Source organism: Phoenix dactylifera, chromosome 9 (genome assembly GCF_009389715.1).
Source record: "Phoenix dactylifera cultivar Barhee BC4 chromosome 9, palm_55x_up_171113_PBpolish2nd_filt_p, whole genome shotgun sequence".
Taxonomy (NCBI): domain Eukaryota; kingdom Viridiplantae; phylum Streptophyta; class Magnoliopsida; order Arecales; family Arecaceae; genus Phoenix; species Phoenix dactylifera.
In genome coordinates, this window is record NC_052400.1 from 702,348 (window position 1) to 728,387 (window position 26,040).

Here is a 26,040-nt window from a genome sequence, read left to right on the forward strand (position 1 = left end):
GGTTTTAAAACCATAGTATGGGGTGACAGCGCAGGTAAACAGAAGGAAAAAGAATTAAAAACACCTTTAAGCTTCATCCCAAGTGGTGCCAATGACACAGGGTTGATTCAGGTCTGATTCAGTCCAGTTCTGTCTGAAGTGCATGACATCTAGCTGACAAAATGATTTCCCACTTCATCATTGCAGAAAATTAATATTTGTTCTTGGAAGTGTGTTAGTATACCCTGATCCTTTCAAGCCATCAAGAGTCTATTACGTATCTAAAGTGCAGGGCATCTACCTGACACAAACATGTTACCAGAAGTCCAAGAAACATTTGAATAGAACCAGCAATAGCTTATTATGTGGAAAAGGTTTGATAGTTTTTGTTATGATCAATATTTTCCTTATGATCTAGCACCAGTTTGGGCGTGTCATTGCATGGAAGCTTTCCTGTCAATATGAATGGGTTACTTGTTGAATGTACCAACACAATGAAGAGTGAAAACTGCCTTTTCCCCCATATGTTTTGCTCAGTATTTGTGGTTGTCCTTCCATATATTTATTAGATTGTATTAAATCATAATCTTCCTTAGATTTTAAGATCCTTTTTTTTCTTTTTGAATTTGCAAATGGAATATGCATTCTTATGGATTTTTTTGTATTATATGAACATATAATCTGCAATATTTTTCTCACTGAATTAAGCTGGTATACTTAAAGAAAAGACGGTAGGAAATTTCTGTTAACTAAAAGTCTCCTCTCTTTTATATTGTACAGTAAAACATGTAACGTAAGAAAGAATATAGAGATTGTTTATCTGATATGCATTTTCCCTAATGTTTAATATTTTTCTCCACTTTCAGTATGGGAGCGGCTTCAGCAAGATAATCCTGACTTTTTTAGGGTATATTATGTCAGGCTACTTCTAAAAGGCCAGTTAGCTTTTTTCAATATGCTCCTTGAGAAGCAGGCTAATAGCATGGGTAAAAATTTTTCCATCTGTAATTGCTTTGCCTAGAGATTCTTCTTCCATATGGGTACTTTTTTATTTATGCAACCTTTCCTTGTCATGTATTTACCATTTGCCTGAATATTATTTGGATTTCTTTATCAATTATCAGTATTTCCTTTTGTAAATTAATTGGAATGTTCATTTTAAACAATATTTTGTTTTGGAATTTTGTATGCTGTTTTTTTGAAAATGAACATACGACAGATGCAAAACATACTGAACATACTTCTCATGATCAAGAAAATATTGTATTGTTGCACGTTGTAACACTCCGGACTTGAATTATTTGTGATGTGCAAATGAAAAAAAAATATTGAATATGTATACCAATTTTATGAATTCCTGCAGATTTCGTCAATCACACTGTATTATTGATAATGTCGATTAATTAAACTGGACATCATTTCTGTTTTATTCATTGTTCTAATTTAATGAAAAAAATCATGGTTGGCTCACTTTATGAGGTACTTCTTCATCTATAAACTTTTGATAAATGTTGTTGAAGGTATTGTTATTATTCAAGTTGCTTGTTTTTGTTATTGTTTTGAACCCGATAAATTGGGTCCAAAAGCTTAAGATAATAGAGAAAGGGTCAACAATATATATTGGCTTAACTAAAAACAATATATTCATTGTTTTTGTTAACCTCCCCCTGGACATATCGGACTATGCACGTGGGGGGAATTCAATCTCCTGACCCCAACATATTTGGTTCTGATATCATGTTAACTAATCAATTGAATCCAGAAGCTTAAGCTAATAGGAGAATAAGGCATTGATATTTCACAGTTCATATACAGGAAAGAGAGATAAAACAATAGCTATGAGCTCAAGCTTGGCTGTAACTTGCCATTTTTGTGCTGTGCACCTTAGATTTTTGGGTGACTCAAAAATTTCAAATTTTGTAATTTCAAGTAAATTTTAAAAGAGAGAGAACACTTGAAGCAAAAAAGAAATGTAGTTAGAGTAAAGAATATTGGAGACATTTTGGAGAAAGGTTATATTCAGCATAGTCCACTTCCTAGTTTTAAGTTTTAATAAATTAATCATATCACCAAAATATAAATTGTATCATTTTAACTTGATATGTTTTGTTGAATTGGGGATTGCCTTATTGGTCACACCCCTTGACTTAGAAACCAGAGATTCTGAGTTTGATTCTTGGATGGTGCATTCCAAAAATCTGGACTTGTGTAATTAAAGTGTTGGTGGTCTCCTCTCCTAAAAGAACTTGACATATTTGGAAAAATTTGAGTTCTTCAAATTCAAGAATGAGATGTACAGAATATGATTATTGGAATTAGAATACCATTTTATTGTGGATGTGAGGCTTATACTTTTTTTATAACTAGAAGTTACCTCCATGAATGTTTAAAATTGTCATGCATTTCTATCTTACTAGTTTAAGCTTTTAACCTAGCAAATTTTAACATTTAAACATGGCTTAAGCTTTTAACTCTTTGGCAATTATTTATGGAAAGTGATACTGTACTAGTGTGCAATTATTTATCTAGTGTCAAAGATATGATCGCTTATAATGGAGGAAAAAGTTTATTGTACAATTGAGGTTACATCTTGTTAAATGTGGTGATGTATGACACCGTTAGTGAGGGGGGACTATGGGTAGAACCGTAGAAGTTTTGATGTATGCAGGATGGCATACCAGGAGATGTCTTAAGAGAGTGGAGAATAGTGAGGATTTGTAGAACAAAGTTTTGTGAGGTAAGTACTATAAAGGAAGGTAGATTAGGAATCTTAGGAAGAAAAAGTTTCAGAAAATGGTGATTGAAGATATTTTGTGAAACAAATGGTGCCAAGAAAATGCTTCACTGGAAGCATGTTTCAAAGTTATAGGATGGATTTCAGTCAGTCTACTAGTTTCCGTTGATTGGAACCTCGTTAAGGTTAGCCAGGTTTGCAGAGGGACGAAATTGCCTTTGTTTTAATAGTGAATGAGGCTGGGACTTAGCTTCTTCTCACTCACTTTGCCCTTTTCTCGATCAGGATGGGATGATAGGTGATGGAGATGCATAGGTTAAGAGGTTGGTTACGTTTGATTTAGGGAAAAAAAGTTGAGAATATATGAAATTGACAATTTTAAGAGAACAAAAGTAAAATATTCCATCCTCATCTAGCTAACCTGAGGGATGTATAAGCAATAAGTTACAAAATTTCATGGATGAAAATGCAAATATAGAAAAGACAGGGATCAATAAGCAAATATAAAATATTTTAGGGACTAATATATAAAAGTTTTTTGGGTTTTGGGGAATTGTGACACTTCTGGATATTTAAGACATGACAACACTTTTTGCAATTCAAATTTGGAATGATTTGCTGATGGCTTGACATGGATTCTATAGGATCTGGCATAAGGATGCAACACGATACAAATATACTTGAAAAAGCAAGATACAATATGATTAGGACATGGTAATGGCTATATATTTATATATAAAAAATATTTATAAAGCATAGCATGCAATCAAAATAACATAATTAACTTTCACAAACTCATCATTTAGTTATCACTCAAATCTCCTGGTCTCAATCCATACTCTATTATATAATATCTACATTACAAACTCCAAGTTTAGTCACTTATCATTAAAAATTTAACATTCATTTGGACAAAAGTAGAGGAAGCCCGCCCCTCAATCTTATAGTATCAGGGAAATATCTTAGATGTACTATTAAAGTATCTAGAGTATTTTTTTTAAAATTTTGAACAACAAGATACTTAACATCAGCATTGAACGCATATCCTAGGAATATCCTGCCAATATCGCATTGATACAAACATAGCATGCCATTTCAAATATCCATGCTTTCTAGCTTGCCATGCATGGGGTTGAAAATTAATAACATGGTTGCATGCTGGAAAAAACCTTTGACTTTGGTTACAAATACTTCTATTTGCTATGAAATGAGAAATAATTTAGAACACTCAATGATAATTCTGGATCTATCCAGACAAATAAGCCATTCTAAACCATAGAAAAGATGAATCTTTCTTATAATAAAAAGGTCCTAAATATGTGCACTATAATACCAAAAGAAATTTGATATGAAAATCCACAGAAACACAATATTATTTATGTCAATAAAGTAATAACAATGAGAACAGATCAAGTATCAACGTGAAAACTACTAGAAACTATACTTATCTAGGTCTTTTAAAAAATATGGAAGTAATGATACAATATGTTTCATTTGATTTTGGATGAGAAAAAAAAAATACGAAAGTAGTCCTCCTTAATGGAAAAAGAAAATTCATTTAGCTCTTCTTACATTAATTCTTTTCAGAATTTTGAAGTTGCTTCCTAAACCTAAAGCAAATAGTAAATGCTTCCTATTTGATTCGAAACACCTCTTCACTAGATTATAGGCTGATTTCAAATTGCTTTTTGTTGCACAAAAAATAAAACTTCAAGTCATTGAACTTAATTCTCCTTAAATTTGAATAACAATGCATGAAGAGGACTACCATGTCACTACAGAGTAGACTACTAAAAGGTGCAATTAGTTATTATTATAATGAATAAATGTTCAACTTTCTAACTATAACACATAATAATCAGAATAGGCTAGTTGGAGTATCTTTTGATGTTTTTGGATTGTGTGTGGAGATTATTTATACAAGAAATCAATGACATTGCAAGTATCTCCAAAGTTGTCATCAGTCAAAAATATTTGAGCATACACAATGGACACTTGCACAGATTATGTTCCCAAGTGTTATCAGGAATCTTCAACATTTTAGTATTGTTTTTTCTTTATTCAGTATTTATGCACATTCAATAATGTTTGTTGACTTCTTGTAATTGTAGGTATTCCAGGAAAATCTGTGTGTGGTAAATGTGGGACTGCTCTTCTCCACCGTTGGGGAGCAACTTATGTGAGTTGTGCAACATGTTCCGCAATAATCTCAGTGCCCCCACAAGGTCCTCTTTTTTTTTATTTTAAAAAAATTTCCTTAGCTTACATCTGACCAAAGAGTTCGTTTATTATGATTTTTTTTTTAATCTCCCTAATTTGGATTGCCAATCTCTCTTTTCATAGGAAGTAATCAGTTATTATGTAATATAATAATCTTAACTCAACTTCTTGCTCCATTTCTTCCATGCCATCATCTCATGATTCAATGTTCGTTGCTGTATATTTTAGTATTTTTTTTGTGCAAATTACTTATTGTTCTTTGGACAGCTTGCCATACCATAGTTGTCAAATATCCTAGTTAATGCTAGATGATGGACTTAGCCAATTGCATAGATGGCTAGCCATCCAACTGGCGATCACTTCTGTGACATGCTCAGTACAAAGATATCAATGGTCAGGTTATAGTTATTCCTACATTTTTTTTTGAAAAAAAAAATCTGCAATCAAATGGGGCCTAAGAGATCACATTTCTGTTTCTTGAGAAAAATTTCCTTTTGGAAGGTCAACAAAAATAGAATTTGGTATGAGAAGAATATAATGATGCATGTTTATCTTTTCTTAGCTATAACATATAGCTTATAATAGATGAATGAAATTAGTTGTTTACAAAACTTCCGTAACAGATCCATATTGCTGATTTCTTTGTGGTTGGCTGGGGTTATGATGTGAACAGAGGTTAATGTCAGCTCATATTAGCAATTTTTTCATTATGTAAATTACAATATACAAGTTGGTAATTTTTCATATGCATTTAAATTGTTTGTGAGTCTAAACTTTTGAATCTTGTTCTGGAGGTTGCCGTGCATGCTTCTTACCATGTATTTCCTTTTTTTCTTGGAAAAGGTTTCTTACTATGTATTTCGATAGTATTTGCTCCTAAGTAGCAGTTTCATCCCTAAACATCTGATCACCAAATTGTGTATGAATGCGCGAGTGTTGCCACATATCAGTATAAGATTTCCAATATAAAATGAATTAATATATCAGTGTTGCCATTCCAGAGAAAATTCCAGAACATGGCATTGAACAAGCTTCAACTTCTTTGGCAGCACAATATATTTCAGGATCTGGAGGTGATGATCTCTTGGCAGCGCGCTCATTAACTGGAGATGCTGATGGTGCGTCCTCCCACCAGTTTGAGATGTCCGGCAAACCATCCACTGAGCTTCCTCTTGATGCTGATACATCATTAAAAAGTTTTGTTCCTCAAGATTTAGCTGAGGAACTCCCCGATGTTGATGAATCTTGGTTTGGATTATCTGATTGGAGTCTTGAAAGTTTAACTGAGAATCTCGTTAAACATAATACAGATTCATCTCAATTACCTGATCAGATTTCCGAACTTTACAGTTCCCCTGATTTAAAAAGTGACGGTGTGTTCCTTCTTCCTCAACTCAGCGACAATTTAACTCAGTGCATTATTTTTCTTTCTTTTCCATTTCTTGCATCTATTGAAGCATCATGTAGGTCTCCTTTCCTTCAATCACAAAGCAAATTTTTCAAATTTCTGAAGAAAATGTACAGATGCTATGATTTTTTTTTTAATCTCCCTAATTTGGATTGCCAATCTCTCTTTTCATAGGAAGTAATCAGTTATTATGTAATATAATAATCTTAACTCAACTTCTTGCTCCATTTCTTCCATGCCATCATCTCATGATTCAATGTTCGTTGCTGTATATTTTAGTTTTTTTTTTGTGCAAATTACTTATTGTTCTTTGGACAGCTTGCCATACCATAGTTGTCAAATATCCTAGTTAATTCTAGATGATGGACTTAGCCAATTGCATAGATGGCTAGCCATCCAACTGGCGATCACTTCTGTGACATGCTCAGTACAAAGATATCAATGGTCAGGTTATAGTTATTCGGGTATTCCTACATTTTTTTTTGAAAAAAAAAAATCTGCAATCAAATGGGGCCTAAGAGATCACGTTTCTGTTTCTTGAGAAAAATTTCCTTTTGGAAGGTCAACAAAAATAGAATTTGGTATGAGAAGAATATAATGATGCATGTTTATCTTTTCTTAGCTATTAACATATAGCTTATAATAGATGAATGAAATTAGTTGTTTACAAAACTTCCGTAACAGATCCATATTGCTGATTTCTTTGCGGTTGGCTGGGGTTATGATGTGAACAGAGGTTAATGTCAGCTCATATTAGCAATTTTTCATTATGTAAATTACAATATACAAGTTGGTAATTTTTCATATGCATTTAAATTGTTTGTGAGTCTAAACTTTTGAATCTTGTTCTGGAGGTTGCCGTGCATGCTTCTTACCATGTATTTCCTTTTTTTCTTGGAAAAGGTTTCTTACTATGTATTTCGATAGTATTTGCTCTAAGTAGCAGTTTCATCCCTAAACATCTGATCACCAAATTGTGTATGAATGCACGAGTGTTGCCACATATCAGTATAAGATTTCCAATATAAAATGAATTAATATATCAGTGTTGCCATTCCAGAGAAAATTCCAGAACATGGCATTGAACAAGCTTCAACTTCTTTGGCAGCACAATATATTTCAGGATCTGGAGGTGATGATCTCTTGGCAGCGCGCTCATTAACTGGAGATGCTGATGGTGCGTCCTCCCACCAGTTTGAGATGTCCGGCAAACCATCCACTGAGCTTCCTCTTGATGCTGATACATCATTAAAAAGTTTTGTTCCTCAAGATTTAGCTGAGGAACTCCCTGATGTTGATGAATCTTGGTTTGGATTATCTGATTGGAGTCTTGAAAGTTTAACTGAGAATCTCGTTAAACATAATACAGATTCGTCTCAATTACCTGATCAGATTTCCGAACTTTACAGTTCCCCTGATTTAAAAAGTGACGGTGTGTTCCTTCTTCCTCAACTCAGCGACAATTTAACTCAGTGCATTATTTTTCTTTCTTTTCCATTTCTTGCATCTATTGAAGCATCATGTAGGTCTCCTTTCCTTCAATCACAAAGCAAATTTTTCAAATTTCTGAAGAAAATGTACAGATGCTATGTAGTAAATGCATTTCTTATTAGAACATAAAGCTTATTTACATGTTTATAGGACTTCCAACCAAGGAGTTCAACATCATACTAGAGATGTATTTATGTGAATACTTAAAACATGTGCAAACAGACTCATACGATATAAGAGTTCATACATCAGCCATTATACTACATAGTACATACCATGACATAGTGTGTGCATAATACAATTGGTTACTGTGAAAATCAGTGTAAGTCATACAACACCAGCTTTTCCAGCAAAACAGATTAACTATGCTACTAACAAATAAATCTATTGATGAGGCAGGAGAAATGCATGGAATATAGCATGGAAGCTTAGTCATGAGTAGGATAGGAGCGAGAGCGGTCAGCATGCTAATTAAACTCGGGGAATTGAGATGAGGCTAGAGGGTACATTACCATGGATTCATGAACATAAAGGTACAACATCACTACTGGTAAGTTGGAGAAACAAGAGGGGAAATGCTAGTGAGGCATCTTAAAAAGTAAACCGAGATGGTAATGAAAGAAGACACGGAGAGCTAAAATTTGTACACAAAAGGTGAGTGCATAAATGCTAAAGCAAGTGGATCTTTAAGCCTCTACCAAGAGCCTTGCTAAAGTCAGGTTGATAGGGTAACTGGAAGATCTACTTAAATGGTGACCTTTGGGAGTGAATAATTGCAGACCAAGAAGCTTGACAACACAGGCTAATGAAGGGAAGACTTTAAGTTTGTCTCAACTTGTTCTTTTTCCTGTATTATCTTTAGCAGATAGATGGTTCATAGTTATGATGATCTGGTCCGGTCTACCTTATTTTTAGCAAAATGCAGTCAGGTCTACCTAGGACATACAAGATTGTATCGATAATTTATAAATAAAGAATTTATGATGTTCCTTCTTTTCTTTTTCTTCATAAAAGAAAATTGATAAATAAATTATTCGAGAGTTGGCAAGAGAAACTATCTTTTAAGAGATAAAACTGACTGTTTATCATGTGTAAGCCTAATAGCATTATATGTGGCTTATTAAACATGGAAGTTAGCTACATATTAATCTTAGCTTTAAGAATGCAGAAATGTTTCTGACCTCTAAGCAGTTGAAAAGAACTTTCTGCTACAGGGAAAGTTCGATGTCAAACTCTAGATGGCAATTTTTGCTTACTTGCCTATGAGTCGCATTTACTTTGTTTGCATGTTTTCAATGTTTAATAGTGCATGTTTCGCTAAATATATTTTTATGATTGTTCTTCAATACTGGTTAATCCCTCAACATTTTGATGCCAATGGCATTATCGTGCATAATGAAAAAGGTTACAATTGTTCATTTCACTCTGGAACCTTGGATTCAAAACAGAACAAATATCACAACTGAATTAACTCACATGCTTCAACTTCTTCAGGTGCAGATGGTGTTTCAAATTCTGTCATACCTGGTCGGTCCTCTGGACATCAAAGAATCCAGGAGGATGGTAATGCTTCTGTTCCAGCTCATGGGCTGAGCATATCAGCAAGCATGCTGGCAACAGAGAACTCAAATACAGGACCATTTCCTCAGGTGATAAATACAACAAAAATGACAGACAATGGCTATCTAAACAACTCAGGATTGACATTCTCTACTGACATTAATCAGTCAGGAGCGGCTCCTGATCCACCTTTTCAAAAGTTGGAGATGGCTGAACAAAAACAAATCCTTTATACCAAAACATCGTCATTTGAACTTGAGAATCAGATTCCTCAAATTCTTAGACTCTCTGATTCAACAAGTGTTGGTATGTTTCTGTCTTCTGGCTCAAAATTTACTCATTTTTCTGTACTTCTCCGTTTTCTTCTACTGCATTACACATAATTCTTTCTTCTTTTTAACTGTTTACATAATATTGGAGCATCATGGTAGGTCTAGTTTTCTTTTGTGGGAGCAAGTAATTCCTAAGGGAATATACAAAATTTGGTGAAGTAAATCCTCTTCTTAGCAGTAGAGGCCAATGTAGAGCTTCCAGGACTAACATCAAGGAGCAGAACATCATACTGGACTTGCATGTAGATATAAACTATATGTACATTCTGTATAGACTCAAAAAAAAAAGGGCATCAACAGGCACTGTGAAATAGATGTAAATATCTCTATGTACACTGTAGTGGGTCAACTTTTATATCTTTATACCCCCTTCAAAATCAATGCGAGTAAACACCCAAGTTTTCTAGAAAGATGAATCATTTATTTTGTAGAAAGTAGATCCACTAATGAGTAGCATAGTAGGCATAGAAGATAGCAGAACAGCCTAAGAATGAGTAGAACAGCATGTAGGATGAGAGGGGCACCAACATGATAGATAAGATGAGATGATGCTTTACAGTGAATAGCGATGGAGGAGGGATGTGCATAAGCATGAATCACAAAAATGTACTATGTCCAAGGAAAAAAAAATCTGAAGGCAGTCAAGATGATACTGAAATCTGAAAGCTACATGAGTCCAGATTTTTGCATGGAAAGAAAGTGCATAAATGTCAAAGCAGATGAGTTTATAAACCATGTAAAAAAGTGTTCTCAAGCTGCAATTGGTTCAAAGGAGAGATCTATTAAATCGGTGATAATAGCAATAAGAAACTGTAGTGAATGAACTCGAAATATGGATTAATGAAAAGATGAATTTAAATTTATGTTATTTGCTTTGGCTTGTTATTGCTCAAAAACGTAATGTGCTTTTCTATGTTTATATAGGGCATGGTATTATGTAGAGATTACTAACATTTTGCTCTTCTTTCATCTCTTGCACTTCATTTAGTTCTTTTTCAAAAAGACTATTAGGTCATGATTTCTTTACAAATAATATTATGTTTCTCCTCTTGTTTTTGTTCATTAACGTTAGACCATGATGAGTCAAAAAGTTCTTTTTTTTTTTAACGAAAAAGGTCAAAAACTTTGGAAGAGATGACCATGTGGTATTATATAAACTAGTACTTGGCACGAGCAATGCACATCCTTCATTTAAAAGGAAAACATTACATGAAGCGCTGTGATACCTAGGGTAATTGGTTCCCAGCTGCATAGGTTAATCTTTCAGTGATGCACTGTTTCGTAAGCATATGCAGAACAATGATACCTAGGGTAACAAATGTGCGCCCCATCCTTGATAAACACTATAAGGAAGGCTTCATAGTCCAGAATGGTGCTTGACTCTGAGCCATTCCCATTATAACACAGCTAAAAATGCATGTCTAGCTTTCATGAGCTTCACTTAATTGGCATATAACTTAAAGACCGGTTGAAGCAAACAGCTTTGCTATCTCTCGTGACTGCAGCCATGTAAGTGTATCCACTGCTTTCAGCTAGACACAGAGTACAGTTTCAAATTCATGCTGGCAGTTTTATTATTGTTGGTGTGCATACACAACACAAAATCTACTTAATTACATTTCATATCACACTTCTGGATTTGATTTTGAGTTAAAAGTCTGTGCATGCTTGCCAAGAGAGCTGACTCACATGTATTCTCGCGATAGCCTTGAGTTCCTGTATGCTGAACAGAAAGGAACTCAAGGTTATCTCGCAAGAATACATGTGAATCTGATCAATTCTTCAAAGGAGCTTTTTTAAGCTCTTAAATATGTTAATCCATAATTGACCTCATTCATTTTGCAGCAAGATTGTTTAAAAGTTACATGTCCATTAAACATATTATGTTAGTCAAGTTGGGACCTTAATAAATTATGTTAAGTGAGGTTTGTTCAGGGCTCATGGGTACCATCATGAATCGGGTATGAGCAGTGTTCTTCCTTAATTACACCAAGCAGTGCCTGTGGCAAACATGTCTCAAACTTATTTCTCCCCTTCTTGCATCCTACTCAACTGATCAATGGATGTCCCTGAAATTACATGACTCACATTAGTCTTTGATATGCTGCAGGTGGATTCAAGCAGAGGAGAAATTTTGTAAACAAAGGGGCTACAGGTGTGCATGCATTGGGTGCATACCAATTTTATACATAATCTTTTTATTTAAATTAGCTGCCATTCAGTCACTTGTTTTGGTTCAGCTGTTGTCATATTTCAATTGTCATGTATTTGATGCATGATAATTCTGGACATTCATAGATTCTTGTTAGTTGACCTTTACAATTCAATTCATTCAACTCCGGTACTCTTTAAGTGCAGTTATACCTCATCTGCATAGAAGATGAAAAATTTGTGAAGGTAAGGTTTTTCTTCTGCTCCTTGCGACCCGGTGCTTCTTAATTTTGTTGGCAGTCTTTGGGAATCAATCAATGCTATCTAGAGAAAGCTAGAGGAATTGGTAACGAAATTCATGATCAAGGTTGAATAAAAGAACAGTCTGTTAGTCAGCTATTCCTTCTGTCATCATTTGTGACAGGTCTACTAAAAGGTCTGTGCAGGGTTTGATGCATATATGACCCAAACTGGCTTGGAGCAAGATTTAGTGGCATATCCAATCTGTCCAATGGATCTGGTGGTTGGCCAGGATTTGTTTTGGATCCAATCTTGTTTCAACGTAGCATTTATGTCCCAGACATAACAACTTATTTCTGTCAGGCCGGTCCATGAAAACTAAAATGTAACCTTGTGTTGGATCTCAATTTAGGACCTATGAACTAATCCATGGTTCTAAATACTAGTCAGCGCTCAATTGGACAAGGATCATGAGTTTGTGGGGTTATCCACAGCTCGTTTTGAAAGAATTACGAAATAGATAAACTGAAAGAGCCAGAGAAATTGCATGAATTGTCGGTAAAGGGAGAAAAGTTCAGGACTGCATCTAAAAAGTGGTCTACTATCTGAAAATCCCAAATGTTAGTTAATTATGCTACCTTCATTTCAAGCTCATCGAGTGGCCTGACATGATTAATTCAAGTTATCAGTGTTTCTCACATCAAATGGTTAAGTGCAAAACTTAATATATATGGGTTCTTTGGGTAGAATTTTGTTCTTCTCATTCCTTCTGCAATACATAACTTTCAGTCAACCTAATTATAGATTATAATGAGGAAAGTTCATTGACTATGATTATGTTCTACTTATAACATTACTTCGATCAATTCTTTCCTGATCTATTTGTAACATTACTTCGCACCATTCTTTCATAGATGTAGCCTGACATTTATCCCTCTCTATTCTCTAGTATCACCCCCAAATAAACACTTCTTCTGCGGAAAAGGAGCATACCTAAAAATTTTACAAGTTATACTGAGGAAGAAAAGGGTTACAATCATAATGAGCATTGAATTTAATACGTGATAGTTGAAGGAGTTTAGCACTTTTTGTCCCTTCTAAGCATTTCCCTTCTCTTCATCTTAAGAACCTTGAGTACTACATATTTAAGACACTCCATTATGTTCTTAAACTTAAAAAGAAGCCCCATAAATTTCAGGCCTAGGCCATCCAAAGGCTCAACCACGCCGCTGAAGTATTCCAGCACGGTGGTAAGCAAAACTTTATTGACCTGTTTTGCAGGGAAATCAAGGATCAATTAAACAAAAAATAGCCATGAAAACTGAAGCCATGGACAAAAACGCCAGTAGGGACTGAACAATATATGATAGGCAACGGAGATGGTGGATATTAAGGGCATATTTAGTTGGAAGGAGTTAGATTCTGAAATGGAAATGGAAATAAAAGACTCTCATTCTAACTATTTATTTAGAGGAAGTCCCACTCCCATTCTGATTCTAGAAGAAAATGAAAATTTACCTCAATCTCTCAAAATCCAATCCCTACTCTCCCCTAACATTTAAAGCCCATTCTACTTCTGATTCTGGTTATGAACCAAAGGTGCGGGTAATATAGCAATTCTGGTTTCCATTCTAATTCATTCCAATTCCGATTCTAGTTATGGATCAAATGGCACCTGATTTCTCCTCGAATGCTCCGTGTGCCCTTTTGCCCCTACTAAAATTACTTAGAAACTAAGGGTGCATTTGGTTTGCGACCGGATTGAAATTGAAATGGATTTGAATGAGGAATGTGTGGCATATTCTCCTGCGCATTTGATTCATGACTGGAATCAAAATCGAAATCGGATTGAGATTGAATACTAGGAGAGATTCAAGATTGGGTTCCGGAGGATTGAGGCATTTTCATTTATTTTTGAAATCAGAATGAGAATGAGACTTCTCCCCAACCAAATGGCTAGAATAGAAGTTACTTATTCCCATTCTCATTCCAAAGCACAGCTCCCTCTAACTAAGCATGCCTTAAAGTTAATAAATGGTATTCTCCACATTTGTGATGGCTGCATTGCTATTCATAGTTTTTTTTTTGGGGGGGGGGGGGGAATAAAAAATGATTTCACTCAATGAACTATACAATAGCGCTGCTGGTAATATTTATATGGATAGCCTGTGAAAACACAACGTATATATTTTTTTTACTTTAATACTTAGGCAAAAAAAGAGAAAAAACACAAAACAAATCCAAACAGCCAACACAGGTATTCCAATCCAATGCACATAAGAGTAAATCATATAGAATTATAAAAGCCAGGCAGCGACAATATTACATGTCAAAGTAACCAAATAGGATTAGAACAGCAACATGTTCATCAACACTAATAAAAGGATTCCTATGCTATTTGATAGCTATCCATCTCTATGATCGGGTGACGTGGTGATGATGTACAACTCTCTGCGGTGCAAAGCATGCATGGTAGAGGATCCAAACTCATCAACTTTTATCTAATGAAAGCTCGATCTTAGGCCTGTTTAGGCTTGATTGTTACACCTCCGAGAATGATCCCTCCCTTCCACCACTCACTATCATCTCCATACATGCTAAACGCCACTTTGCCCCTGGTGCCGGAAATCAAGCTGAACTCCCCACCATGGATCTCATGCCATACGTTGCACGCTTTTCTATAATTCTCCAAGACTAGAGTTTTCCTGCTCTTTTGCCCGTTTGGTAAGGTCACTTGAAATGTGATGTGGGATGAGTGCCACCCAAACGCATCATCCTTAAACTTGATCATGTAATGGACCTCATATGTTGAACGAGAGATTTTCTTTGCATCCAAGGTCCCCTTCACTTCAATCCAGTTCACCTGAATGAGCTCTGCACCTTCATCAAACTTCAACTTACTGGCCAAAAAAAAAAAAAAAATCAGCATAAATTAGCATCATTTTAAAAGCTACTGTTAGGGCTCCCAAGCATTTGCACTTGAGATTGGCATTAGTGGTTGCACAAAATGCAGGTCTAAACCCAGGGCACATCGGTCGTCGAGTACAGGCTAAACCTTTAGATCAAACAGGCTGATATTTTTCAGCCATATTTTTATTTGGCCAAATTGTGGGATAGATTTGGTTGCCAATCTGAACCATCATCCACAATGTGCACCCATAATTTTTATGTTCCATTTTTTGTCATCTTTTGTTCGCCTACTTAAGAGATAATAATACTTAATATAAAAAAAAATGCATGTCTGATACCTTGATTCATGTTTGTTTAGGCGCACCCACTGCCAGAACCTTGAGTCATTGCCCCACGTTATGTCCAAAGCTTTTGCACGGAAGTGAAAGCCATCCCTATCTTCCGATACTCCCTGTGAAAACGTAATGAAAAGTAGTTGTATCTGTTATTAGTATCATGCATCAACTAGGCATGAGAAAGTTGATTGAATAGAAAGATGGAAATCGGAAAAAATTCATTATTTGACAAAAAAAAATCAAATATAAATCTGCACATATATTGGAGTAGTCCTATGTCAAAATATCATTTCCAAAAGATTAACGATCAAATCTTCTCTTGTTTGTCAAAAATATTTCAATTTTTTTTGTTTTTATTTTCACATATTCACAGCAAACCAATGAATTATGACATAGAATTCTTTTCAGAGAGTAAATATTTTTCATGAGCATACATCTTGATCAAATTAGCATACAATCATAACAATCTTAACATAAGATCGTTTTATGCTCGGGAAAAATGTGGCGATGCATAATTTTTAGAGCATCAAACATATTTCTTCACTTGTTTTACGCAATTCTTACAAGAGCCCATATATATATAGTTTCCATTTGATAATATTAATCTAAAACTCCGACGAAACTGCTCGAAATTTTCCTTTAACCAATATGAAAAACTAATAACAAGATTTGTTTCCAACTTACATGATCACCTGTCCAGTGAGGGCCATGGGCTTGGTGGCTCATCTTTAATTTCGTCTGCTTTGTTTCTCTTCGGTTAACCCTGCACTCTTCCCTTTGGACCTCAACTATCTATATAGCGTATATATATATATAAGCTTGAGCTATGCCTAAGGAATCCGCTTTTATTGAAAAGAAGTTTTGAATCATCAGACCATTAACTCTTTTAGCACCGTCCAGGCTTGCAAGATTCCGTATAACTTCTTTGATAAAGTTATACGTGGAGGATAAGACCATGTTAGGCATCACACACAAGTATTCGTCATTTACTTTGATACGTGAATATCTCTAAGACAACGTCTTAGAATAATACCTAACTCGCCTTCCAAGACAAAGTCTGCCGACTTCAGTTCATTTCCGAAGGCTCTCCAGAATATCATCTAATGCGAACATCGACCTAAATGAATCTATGATTTGCTGGCACGAATTTTTTGATATATATACTATGATCAATCCGTTTTCACGAATTTTTTGAAACTATGGGCTAACTCCAAAACTGGCAGCTGGGAACAATCCATGCATGCATGTTCCTTTTCTTGCACTCGTCTTTTCCTGGAATAAGTTTCTTCCTCGGGAGGGACCATACCAAATCTTTTCCTTCTCACTGCCTCCTCGGCCGGCACGCTGCTCACCTCGGAAACGGAAGTTTCGTTCGCCCACGAGGGGAAGGAATAAAGGAAAAAGGCCATATCGCGTGAGAAAGAAAGGTGTGAATGAAAGAAACCACGGGCGAAAAAGAAGGATGCGGCTGAGAGTTTCAGAAAAAGGAATTGGAATCGAATACGTCGGTTGCGAAATTTGATCTTTCTATCACCATCCTCGTCATCATACAACAGCGGCTGGTTGGTAATTTTGAGAGACCCTTTGGTTCTCTTATTTCCTAATTTTAAACATAAAAATGTAGAAACATATGCATTCTATTGTTCCGATTATATATTTTTAAAAAAATATTTAGTATTTCTAAAAAAAAGAAATTAATTAAAAAATTAGTTAGTTTATTTATCAAAGAAAAAACAATAAATTCATGTTTTTCACGAAAAAATATCCGCCTCCCCTCTTATTCACTTTGACTACTCAACCATCGAAAGAAGGACGAATAGTGGAATAGGCAGATGTTGCTGAAGGTCATTTTGTTGGGGAGTATGAGGGCAAGATCGATTCCTATTTTCTCAAAAGAATCTCCAGCTCAACCATAGGGGGGAAACGTCCATATAAACACTCCCCCCGAGGGGGTTGGGGGGGAAACGAGAAATCTTTAAAGTTTCCCGAACCTAAGTTTGCGAGGTTCGGGTTCCATACAGTGTTTTGTTGTATCCGTATGGAGCCTGCAACCACTATTTTTGTCATCATACCCATCAGTGTCGTCCCTATCATTGTTATCGCCTTGATGTTTGCAACTGGTTATTATTGTTACTATCTTCGCATATCATCCTTGCTGCCACCATCCACACTGTTGCTGTCATTATCACCGTATCAGCTATCATTGTTATCACCTCCACCACCACTTTCACCTTCGGAATATTGTTCCTATCCTTTGCCACCACTCTTTCCTCACAATATCGTTGCTGCCTCCATCGTCGTTGTCGCTATTGCCTTCGTTATCTCATCGTTGCCCTGCCACTAACATCATCACCATTGCTCTTTGTCTTCATGGCTAGTTTCACCGTTGTTGTCACCACCACCATGTTTATTTTTCAAAAAAATAATTATTATGCATAATATATTTATATTTTTAAGATGTAGAAGAAAGGCAAAAGCATATTTTTTTTATTTTAAAAATAGAAAAAATGAAGCGAGGTCAAATGGCACCTTAATATTTTGCTTCTATTTTTAATTTGTATCACGGGATCGATGCCTCTAAGCTTGTACAAGTAAAATTTCTAGCTATACCATCATATATGTAATTTTGATCATCCTTGGAAAATTAAACTACCTATAATGTTTATGCACGTTGGTCCCTAAAATAATGATTAGAGATATAAATTGATCCAAAAAAATCACCAGACTCGATGTAGACAATTTTGGTCACTATAAGTTGGCTTAGATAGGTCCAGAAGAGATCCGCCATATAGGAAAACCAAATCGCATGCAAATTTTTAGAAGCCATAACTTGGACATACGACATTCGATTAAAATGATTATTTTTTTCAAATTGAGTAACCTTTTGAGCTTTATGATGTGGCGTCATCCATAAAAAGATGAAATGCGCCAAATAATCAGGCCCATATTTCATCATTTAATTGAACTCCGAAACGAGCTGGTCAAAGCAATTTTTTTTTGAGAATGATTTTGATTAGGCGTCACTTCCAATCTAGAAAGAATTTGGTAGAGCATTTCTAAATAAAGTCAATGTAGGTCACAAGACCTATCTAGATTTTCAAATTTATTTTTGCTAGTAATGTCTATTTTAGAAAAGCTAAATCCTATTCAAACTAAAAAAGAAATCCCACAAAAATTATAAAAGAATGGATTGCACTAATATATATATATATATATATATATATATATATATATATATATATATAATTTAATTAATCATCAATGAAAGAAAAAGAGATCAACAACCTACTTTTACCAAAGTTTCTAAATTTTCTTAAACTTTTTAGAATTATCGAATTATAAACTGAATATAAGTAAAATTAAAAATAAACGTGATTTGCTGCAATACCTTTTCTCAATGGTAGTTATTATGAAGTTAAATTTGAGCCCTCCAAGCTTGTTGCATCAAATTTACTGATCCACCCATCCCTTTTTATAATTCAATTAAAAAGTATTTCAGGCATCATATTTTTAGAAATTATCATCCAAATATGCTAAAATTATTTTCTCAAACATCATATTTTTAGAGATTATCTTTGCAGAAAAAATATTTCAGTAAAAAAAAAAATCCAAACCATCTTTCCTTCTCCTTCTCCTCTTTTTTTTTCTTTGAGTTTTTATTGCATAAATAAATTGACAAATCACGTTCACCTAAGTTAATGTTGCTGGCCTACAAACTAATAAAATTCTCATAAAGTTGCATAACTGATTGACCAACCATCAAGGAAGGCATAATGGGAGCTACATGAAGGAAATCATGCAGCGAAAATAGAAAGTAATTCTTGGACCCACAGGTCAAACCAGTAACCTTGTTCGGCAAGGATGACCAAAAACCGGACGAGACATTCTCAATTGATGCAAGGCCCAGGTTTCAAACTCATTTCCTCGTACATTTCCAAGGGAACAACAGGCAACGTTACCCTCTCGTGATTCCATTCCCATCTCTCTCTTACGCCAATTAGATAGCAAGCTTTACAAAAAAAAAATATGGCCTCTTTCGCATAAGTGACAACTCACCATCCCACCAAGCCGACATCAAAAATGATTATTTTTCGCGGAGATTTCTTCAATCAAAATGTCCTTGCGCACCGCAAAGTGCTATTCATCTTTGAAAGGCCACCGTCAGAAGATGAACGACCATCAAACAATAAGGATGCATATTATTTGATGTGGTCTATTTCTGATGGCGGCCATCCAACCATGCATATTATCCTCCATCCTTGTCATGACAAATACCCCCTCGATTTCATACTCATTTCCTCGTACATTTCAAATGGAACAACAAGCAACATTATGCTCTCGTGATTCCATTCCCCTCTCTCTCTCTCTTACGCCAATTAGATAGCATGCTTTACAAAAGAAAAATATGATCTCTTTCGCATAGCTGACAACACACCGTCGCACCAAGCCGACATCAAGAATGATTGTTTTTCGCAGAAATTTCTTCAACCAGAATGTCCTTGCAGTGTTGTTCATCTTTGAGATGCCATCATCAGAAGATGAACAGCCATCAAACAACAAAAATGCATATTATTTAATGCAGTCTTTTGCTGATGGCGGCCATCCAAAGGTGCATATTATTCTCTATCCTTGTCATGACAAATATCCCCATTGGTTTCAAACTCATTTCCTCGTGCATTTCAAACGGAACAGCAGGCAGCATTACATTCTCGTGATTTCATTCCCATAGCATGCTTTACTAGGGAAGAATATGATCACACCAGGCCGACATCAAAAATAATTATTTTTTACAAAAAAATCTTACTGCAAGGTACTATTAATTTTTAAAAAACTATTATCAAAAAAAATGAACGGCATCAAACAAAACTATCAAAAAAAAAAAAAAAAAAGTAAAGGGGGGAATCCAATCCTCCCGCGCGGCCCCTCTCCCCGCCAAAAAGGGGAGAATCCCCCCAAACTCCATTTGAGTAGCGATATCTGGTGAAAGTTGTAAAATATTTTCGCAGAGTTCAACCTCTCTGATGCCAGAACTTGAAGTATGCATTCCATTTGCCGAAGGATAGGCTAGAGACAAATGAAAATGGCATCCAACCATCTGATTGGTGTTCTTGGTTCACTTTTATCCTTGGTTCCACAGATTTGATGATAAATTTTGTGTTTGTAACCAGTCACAGGGTTGAACGAGATTTTATTCCACCAAAAGAAAGGTCGCTAACTCAAATTTTTTCCTCTCATGCTGGATTTTCAATTGGTGAAGTTTGTTTTTTTATATAGCCTATCGATGAATCTCAGTGAGCCATGTTTAGGGGAGAGTTTTGATGAAGCTTTAATCATTATTCACCATTCATTTTACCGATCTATTTACCACTGCACTCAAACTAGCAAAAATTATTAGGATAACTGATCAAAGAACGGTCAGAAGACTCAGAAACATGTCATCATATGCTTACCAACGATCTCTTATCAAAGGAAAAAGCTAGTGCCCTTAGAAATTTAAACAACAAACTATCTGTTAAAAAAAAATTATTCAACTTTTGATTGATAAGCAAGTACAAGTTTTAGGTTCCAACCGGGGTGGGGCATCCCAGACTCTGATGCGTCCGGACTTCAAAATCTATCCATATGGAGAAAGAAGAAGCGAGAGAAAAAGAAAGAAGGAAAGATTAAAAAAAAAAAAGTAAAAAAAAAGAATAAGAAAAAGAAAAGAAAAGGAAAAAAAAAAGGAAGGTGAAAGAAAAGAAGGAAAGAAAGAAATATAGAGAAAAAAAAAGAAAAAGTAAAGAGACATGGTGGATATCTACTAGGATACACTATCAGAACTACTGTCTGGATGGGGCAAGACAGTAGAATATCCCATTCTATGGAGAGAGCGGGACGACAGAGTATCCTATTCTATGGAGAGATCGGGACACCGTCATCTCACGGAATTTAAAATCTTGAGCAAGTATGCATATGCTCACCGACTCAAAACCTAAAGATGGTTTGGATCAAAAGACCCATTATTTGAGAATGAAACGCAAGATTTTCAAAAAAGATCGCCGCATCTGTAGGTACCTTAATTTGATACTAATTTTGTACCTCCAATCCATCATTTAACAAGTATTCATGAATCAATGCATTACATACAACCACATAATTTACCGATCAAATAAGAAAACCTAAGAGGACAGCACACTAACCATGTCATGCTATAACTAATGTACTAAACCACCACCTGTTGTATTAACTTCTCCAATACCTCCCTGAAACCTGAAGTGGACCAGGCACCAAGATTTCAACTTCAGTAAAGCTAGACTCACCAAAAGGTACTAGCTACAGAAAGGTATACTGGAACATTTCATGAGGCAGGAATTATAGAACCTCTTGAACTCAATGAGACCTGGTGAGGATCCAAATGTACCGCATTGGAAATTAACAAAAGACCATAATTCTTCATCAAATCCTCGTATACTTTTCTGAATTTCGGGTGATTGAGATGCTCCTTCTATTCTTTTCAATGGAAAACTGCTACTCCTAAGAAGATTCCGATCTTCAAGGACAGAATGTTAGCTTTACCTCTTTCCTCTTCAACTAGAATTTCAAAACTATCAATTATATCCTACTTCATTACCTAAATGCAAAGCAACTGTGGATGAATCTGCCAGAAATTCTTAAATTCAAAGGATACGCTCCCACTGCATTGTAACTAGGGATAGCGACAGGTTGGGTCAGGTCAGATTGAGTTCGGGTTGGGTCAACTTCAGGGCCAAAAACCCTCAACCCGACTCATTTGTAGTTGGGTTTACAAAATATAAACCCATATTCGACTCATTTATTTATTTGTAATTGGGTTTCTCTCATTAATGAATTAACTCAACATTAACACAGTTCACTTTGGAAGAATCTGTTCCACTCGTAAAATGGAATATTATTTATAAAGTTATCCCTAAGTTTCAAGATAGCTTCCGTGGTTTGTGAAGGAGCGATTGGTGAATGAAAGATCATTATTTGATTTGTTTTCATAGTTCTAATCAGAATAACATCTTTCAAATTTAAATTTGTAAATTAAATTTTAGAGCAAATTATAGAAATTCTTCTGAGATTAGGAGTAAATTATATTTACAATCAATAGCCTGAAAAATCTACGCTTACCATTCTAAAGTTTATTTTTATCCAACACTTTAACTCATAACTTAACAAAATATTAGTCGAATTGTTAACCGTAACTGGAACCCAAATGCCACTATTTGATTAAAAAAATTAAATTTAAATAACTAAAATAACTTTGAGTAATATAACAGGCACCCAACGATAAAAAAATATGTGCATCCTTTCTCCCACCTAAGGCACTTTCGACTTTTTACATGAGGTAAATGACTTTACTAATACTATTAATTTAACTAGGCGTGAGTGTTAGATTTTACGAACTATTGAATGTAAATATAATAAATATAAACTTTAGGAGGGATTTCTAATTTATTCTCAAATTTTTTAAAAAAAACTTTATTTTATGAATTGAGGAGCTGCTTGATTGCTAGAGTGCCCATGACCAAATACCATATGACTTTTCTGAGAATTGATAGCGGTGTCTTGCCTTATTTTAAAACTATTGATCATGATGGTTTATAGTTGTGGCATTTTTGATTTAGTCATTCAAATTTTGAAGGCCTAAATAATTATCTTATGTAAATATGTTTAAAAGGTTATCCTGCATAAATCATTCAAATTAGATTTGTGAACGTTGTGGTCTTGGAAACCAGCATAGAGATATCTCTACAAAAAGGCAAATCGGTTAGAGCCACTAAATATCTTTGGCTTATTCATATTAATTTACCCAAGATGACTCTCATTCTGAGTGGTAGCAAATATTCTATTAATTTGTAAGGATATAGTTTTTCCATCAACACTGTTACAGAGGAAACAAAAATGGAATTTTCATTTCAGCTGAATGTAGCATGGGTTAATCAAATGCTAGAAACGTTGTACAAGACATTAATACATTTATCATGTTACAACTCAATTTGGTGAACATCTAATGGTTCACGCCTGGGAAAAAATAAAATAAGAAATAAAAAATGGAAGGCAATGCTCAAGCTCTTGGTCTCTGTTTTCTTCTTCTTCTTCTTCTTCTTCTTCTTTTTTTTTTGCTAGAGTCTCTGTTCTTTTTTCATCAGGCAATTTGATACACGATTACCAATCAAGGAAACCTGGGCCTGCCCTTGAAAGCAATTCCTTTCCAGCATCTTTACCCATTGACACCATCTCCTCGAGAGCATATGATCCCTTTCTTGACGCCTCCAATACTGAGGTTATTTTGAGAAGAAAAAAGAAGGCCCATAAGATGGTTAATCAATCACAAGGAGCAATTCTAGAGATATTTTCTTCTGTTCTTTCTCACTTGAGATATAACATGACATTACCTCGAGTTCCATCGGGGGATGCCACCAAACCTCTGAACACACAATATCCATCCTTATCGCGGTAAGCGTATCCAGCAATTGGAGTGCGGCAGGACCCATCTAGGGTTTCAAGAAATGCCCTTTCACACGCCACAGCTAATCTGGTTTCTTCATGATTCAGCGAAGCTATATAATTAGCCTGTTTACAAAGTAAATATTGATCCAGACCCAATATTAGCAGGTAAGCACAACGATTGACATAATAGTATGATGATCAAGTACAAGTTATAGGGTGCATTATTCTCTAAATTTTGATACCTCCGTCCCAGAAAAGAAAAACAAAACAAAAGCAAAAAGAATGAGGAAAGAAAAGAGACATTCAGTGGCGTTATGCATATAATTTTTATTTAGCAATCAAAAATAACTAAGTGTTGCAAGTTTCTTGCAAAAATAGTTAAAGATGAACTGCATGTCATATACGGATTAAACCAAAATAGAACAGAGCCCACTAATGAAACAAGTTCGTTGGTTTTAACCGACCCACCCCAAATCAAAGCTTTTTTTATGTCTAACCACATATTTAACATTTCAATACACATATATATGTGTAAGTATATATATACAAGTGTGGGTGTCCGTATGTGCATATGCAAGGAAAGGCTAGAGGTGTCAGTAGAAGTATAGGTTTGGTTAGAAATATGACTCGACTGAGTAATGGTAAAGGTATCATAGAGAAATAATAGTTAGAATTTTTAGTTTCTGTTAGGTTTCAAGTGAATTGTGAAACAGTGTAGGATTTCAAGCAAATTCTTTTTTTTTAAAGTTGTTAATCGTACATTCCATTTCTAGATACATCACAGATTTGTATAATATTAAATTATATTTCAACATGTATGGATACCAGAAAAGTCATTAAAACAATGCAACCACAATGAAGTTTGATTCCCATTCCTTTTCCTCTCATAAATGAAATTAATGTTACCACATCATGCAGCACGCACCATTTTCTCATCATTGCTTCTGCAAGCAATTCCAATAGCACCTTGAGCAATTGCAGGAAGCATTTCTTCGACTGATAGTAGAGCTGTGACATTCTCAGTCATATGCAGCCGCTTAAGCCCTGCCAGTGCCAACATGGTTGCTTGGACCTCCCCTTCATTTAATTTCTTTAACCGTGTCTGAACATTGCCTCTGAAGTTAACCACCTGAGATACAAAAGCAAGCAGGTTGTGAAAACCTCATAATTTTTGCAGTACATCATGGAACACTACATATCTTATTCTAAAACATGTCACAGTAGCAGACAGACAAAAGAATCTGATCCTCGTGTCATGGAAAGTGCCTACTACGATAGAAAGGTTTGTACCTAAGAATATTTAAACAAGAAATTGAACTGAAGCAAGTGGTGAGGAAACCATAAAATGAAAAAAATTGAAAAGAGTGGAATTAATTGAAATAAATTTCAGATGAAAAAATTCGGAAAGATGAATAAACATCAAACTTGTTCCCAGGATACATGGAAGCATACAAACAAAAGATTAGTGTCCCGATTTTGTAGCTCAAACATATGGCACTCTTTAAGTTGCCTAGAAAATTAATCCTAGTGATCCTTATAAAGATTACAAGTCCAATTTAAAACTTTTAAGATGAATATGAAACAGGCTTTAAGTCCTTTCAGACTTTCTAGACTCCATAGATTAGAGAATTATACTTTTTCTAGAAATCAAGAAATTAATTTTGAAGTCCTAGTGATCCTTATAAAGATTACAAGTCGAAGGCTGTTTTTGCATTTCTAAAAAATTAATAAAATAACTGAAGTATTCCAAGAGCATTTTGAGGACAGCTTATCATACATATAGGTCGACCATATGTCAGCTGCCTTTTTCTGTCTGATGGATATTTTTCTATGATATACTATGCTATGGCCTCAAGCTTTATATTCTTATCTGGCACCGAAAGGCCCCTCAAGTCCTGTGGTAGGATACAGTAATAAGACTGTAAGCACATCTGAGCACCTTTTTCCCACAACAATATATGCACAATAGGGTTAGTGCCATAGGGCAAAGCGGGACATGTTCGACCTCACATCTAACCAGTGTCAGGTCGAACGAGCCCCCTAGTTCTTGTTTGAAGACTGGAACATTAGCAACATGGATTAGGATGACTCTGCGGTACCATTAATTCCTCTATCCAAGGCAATAAATATTCCGTAATTCAATCTCAAGATCCCATGTCACATTACAAAATTTAGTATGAACCATTGTGTGGCATTTAAAGTACAGGGTATTAAGAGAAAAGGGAA

General features: G+C 35.1%; 3 protein-coding genes across 3 annotated transcripts in view; 1 reads left to right on the top strand and 2 right to left on the bottom strand.

Annotated features, from left to right (window-relative positions):
- Nucleotides 1-26,040, top strand: part of LOC120111963 — an 82,037-nt gene that overhangs the window by 6,239 nt on the left and 49,758 nt on the right. Inside the window, exons 5-8 of the mRNA XM_039130535.1 lie at nt 846-965; nt 4,825-4,938; nt 5,935-6,306; nt 7,402-7,773. Of these exons, the coding sequence (XP_038986463.1) occupies nt 846-965; nt 4,825-4,938; nt 5,935-6,306; nt 7,402-7,773 (978 nt within the window). The remainder of the gene's footprint in view (nt 1-845; nt 966-4,824; nt 4,939-5,934; nt 6,307-7,401; nt 7,774-26,040) is intronic.
- Nucleotides 14,374-16,159, bottom strand: LOC103714564 (uncharacterized protein PHLOEM PROTEIN 2-LIKE A4-like). Its single transcript, XM_008801852.4, has 3 exons — nt 16,045-16,159; nt 15,364-15,476; nt 14,374-15,015 (listed from the first exon to the last, which is right to left on the bottom strand). Exons 1-3 carry the CDS (start codon nt 16,084-16,086, stop codon nt 14,634-14,636), a joined length of 537 nt encoding a protein of 178 aa, XP_008800074.2. The 5' UTR covers nt 16,087-16,159; the 3' UTR covers nt 14,374-14,633.
- LOC120111832 (porphobilinogen deaminase, chloroplastic-like) lies at nt 23,249-25,131 on the bottom strand. Its single transcript, XM_039129750.1, has 3 exons — nt 24,740-25,131; nt 23,760-23,937; nt 23,249-23,642 (listed from the first exon to the last, which is right to left on the bottom strand). The coding sequence occupies exons 1-3, from the start codon at nt 24,872-24,874 to the stop codon at nt 23,530-23,532; spliced, it is 426 nt and encodes a 141-aa protein (XP_038985678.1). The 5' UTR covers nt 24,875-25,131; the 3' UTR covers nt 23,249-23,529.

Excerpts from the sequence above, each read along its gene's own strand:
- LOC103714564 (XM_008801852.4), bottom strand. The coding sequence starts at position 16,086 with ATGAGCCACCAAGCCCATGGCCCTCACTGGACAGGTGATCAT. Across the intron at positions 15,477-16,044 it reads CTCACTGGACAGGTGATCAT|GGAGTATCGGAAGATAGGGA; the intron begins GTAAGTTGGAAA and ends ACGTTTTCACAG. Across the intron at positions 15,016-15,363 it reads CTAAACAAACATGAATCAAG|TAAGTTGAAGTTTGATGAAG; the intron begins GTATCAGACATG and ends TTTTTTGGCCAG.
- LOC120111832 (XM_039129750.1), bottom strand. The coding sequence starts at position 24,874 with ATGTTGGCACTGGCAGGGCTTAAGCGGCTGCATATGACTGAGAATGTC. Across the intron at positions 23,938-24,739 it reads GAAGCAATGATGAGAAAATG|GCTAATTATATAGCTTCGCT; the intron begins GTGCGTGCTGCA and ends CTTTGTAAACAG. Across the intron at positions 23,643-23,759 it reads ATCCCCCGATGGAACTCGAG|TATTGGAGGCGTCAAGAAAG; the intron begins GTAATGTCATGT and ends AAATAACCTCAG.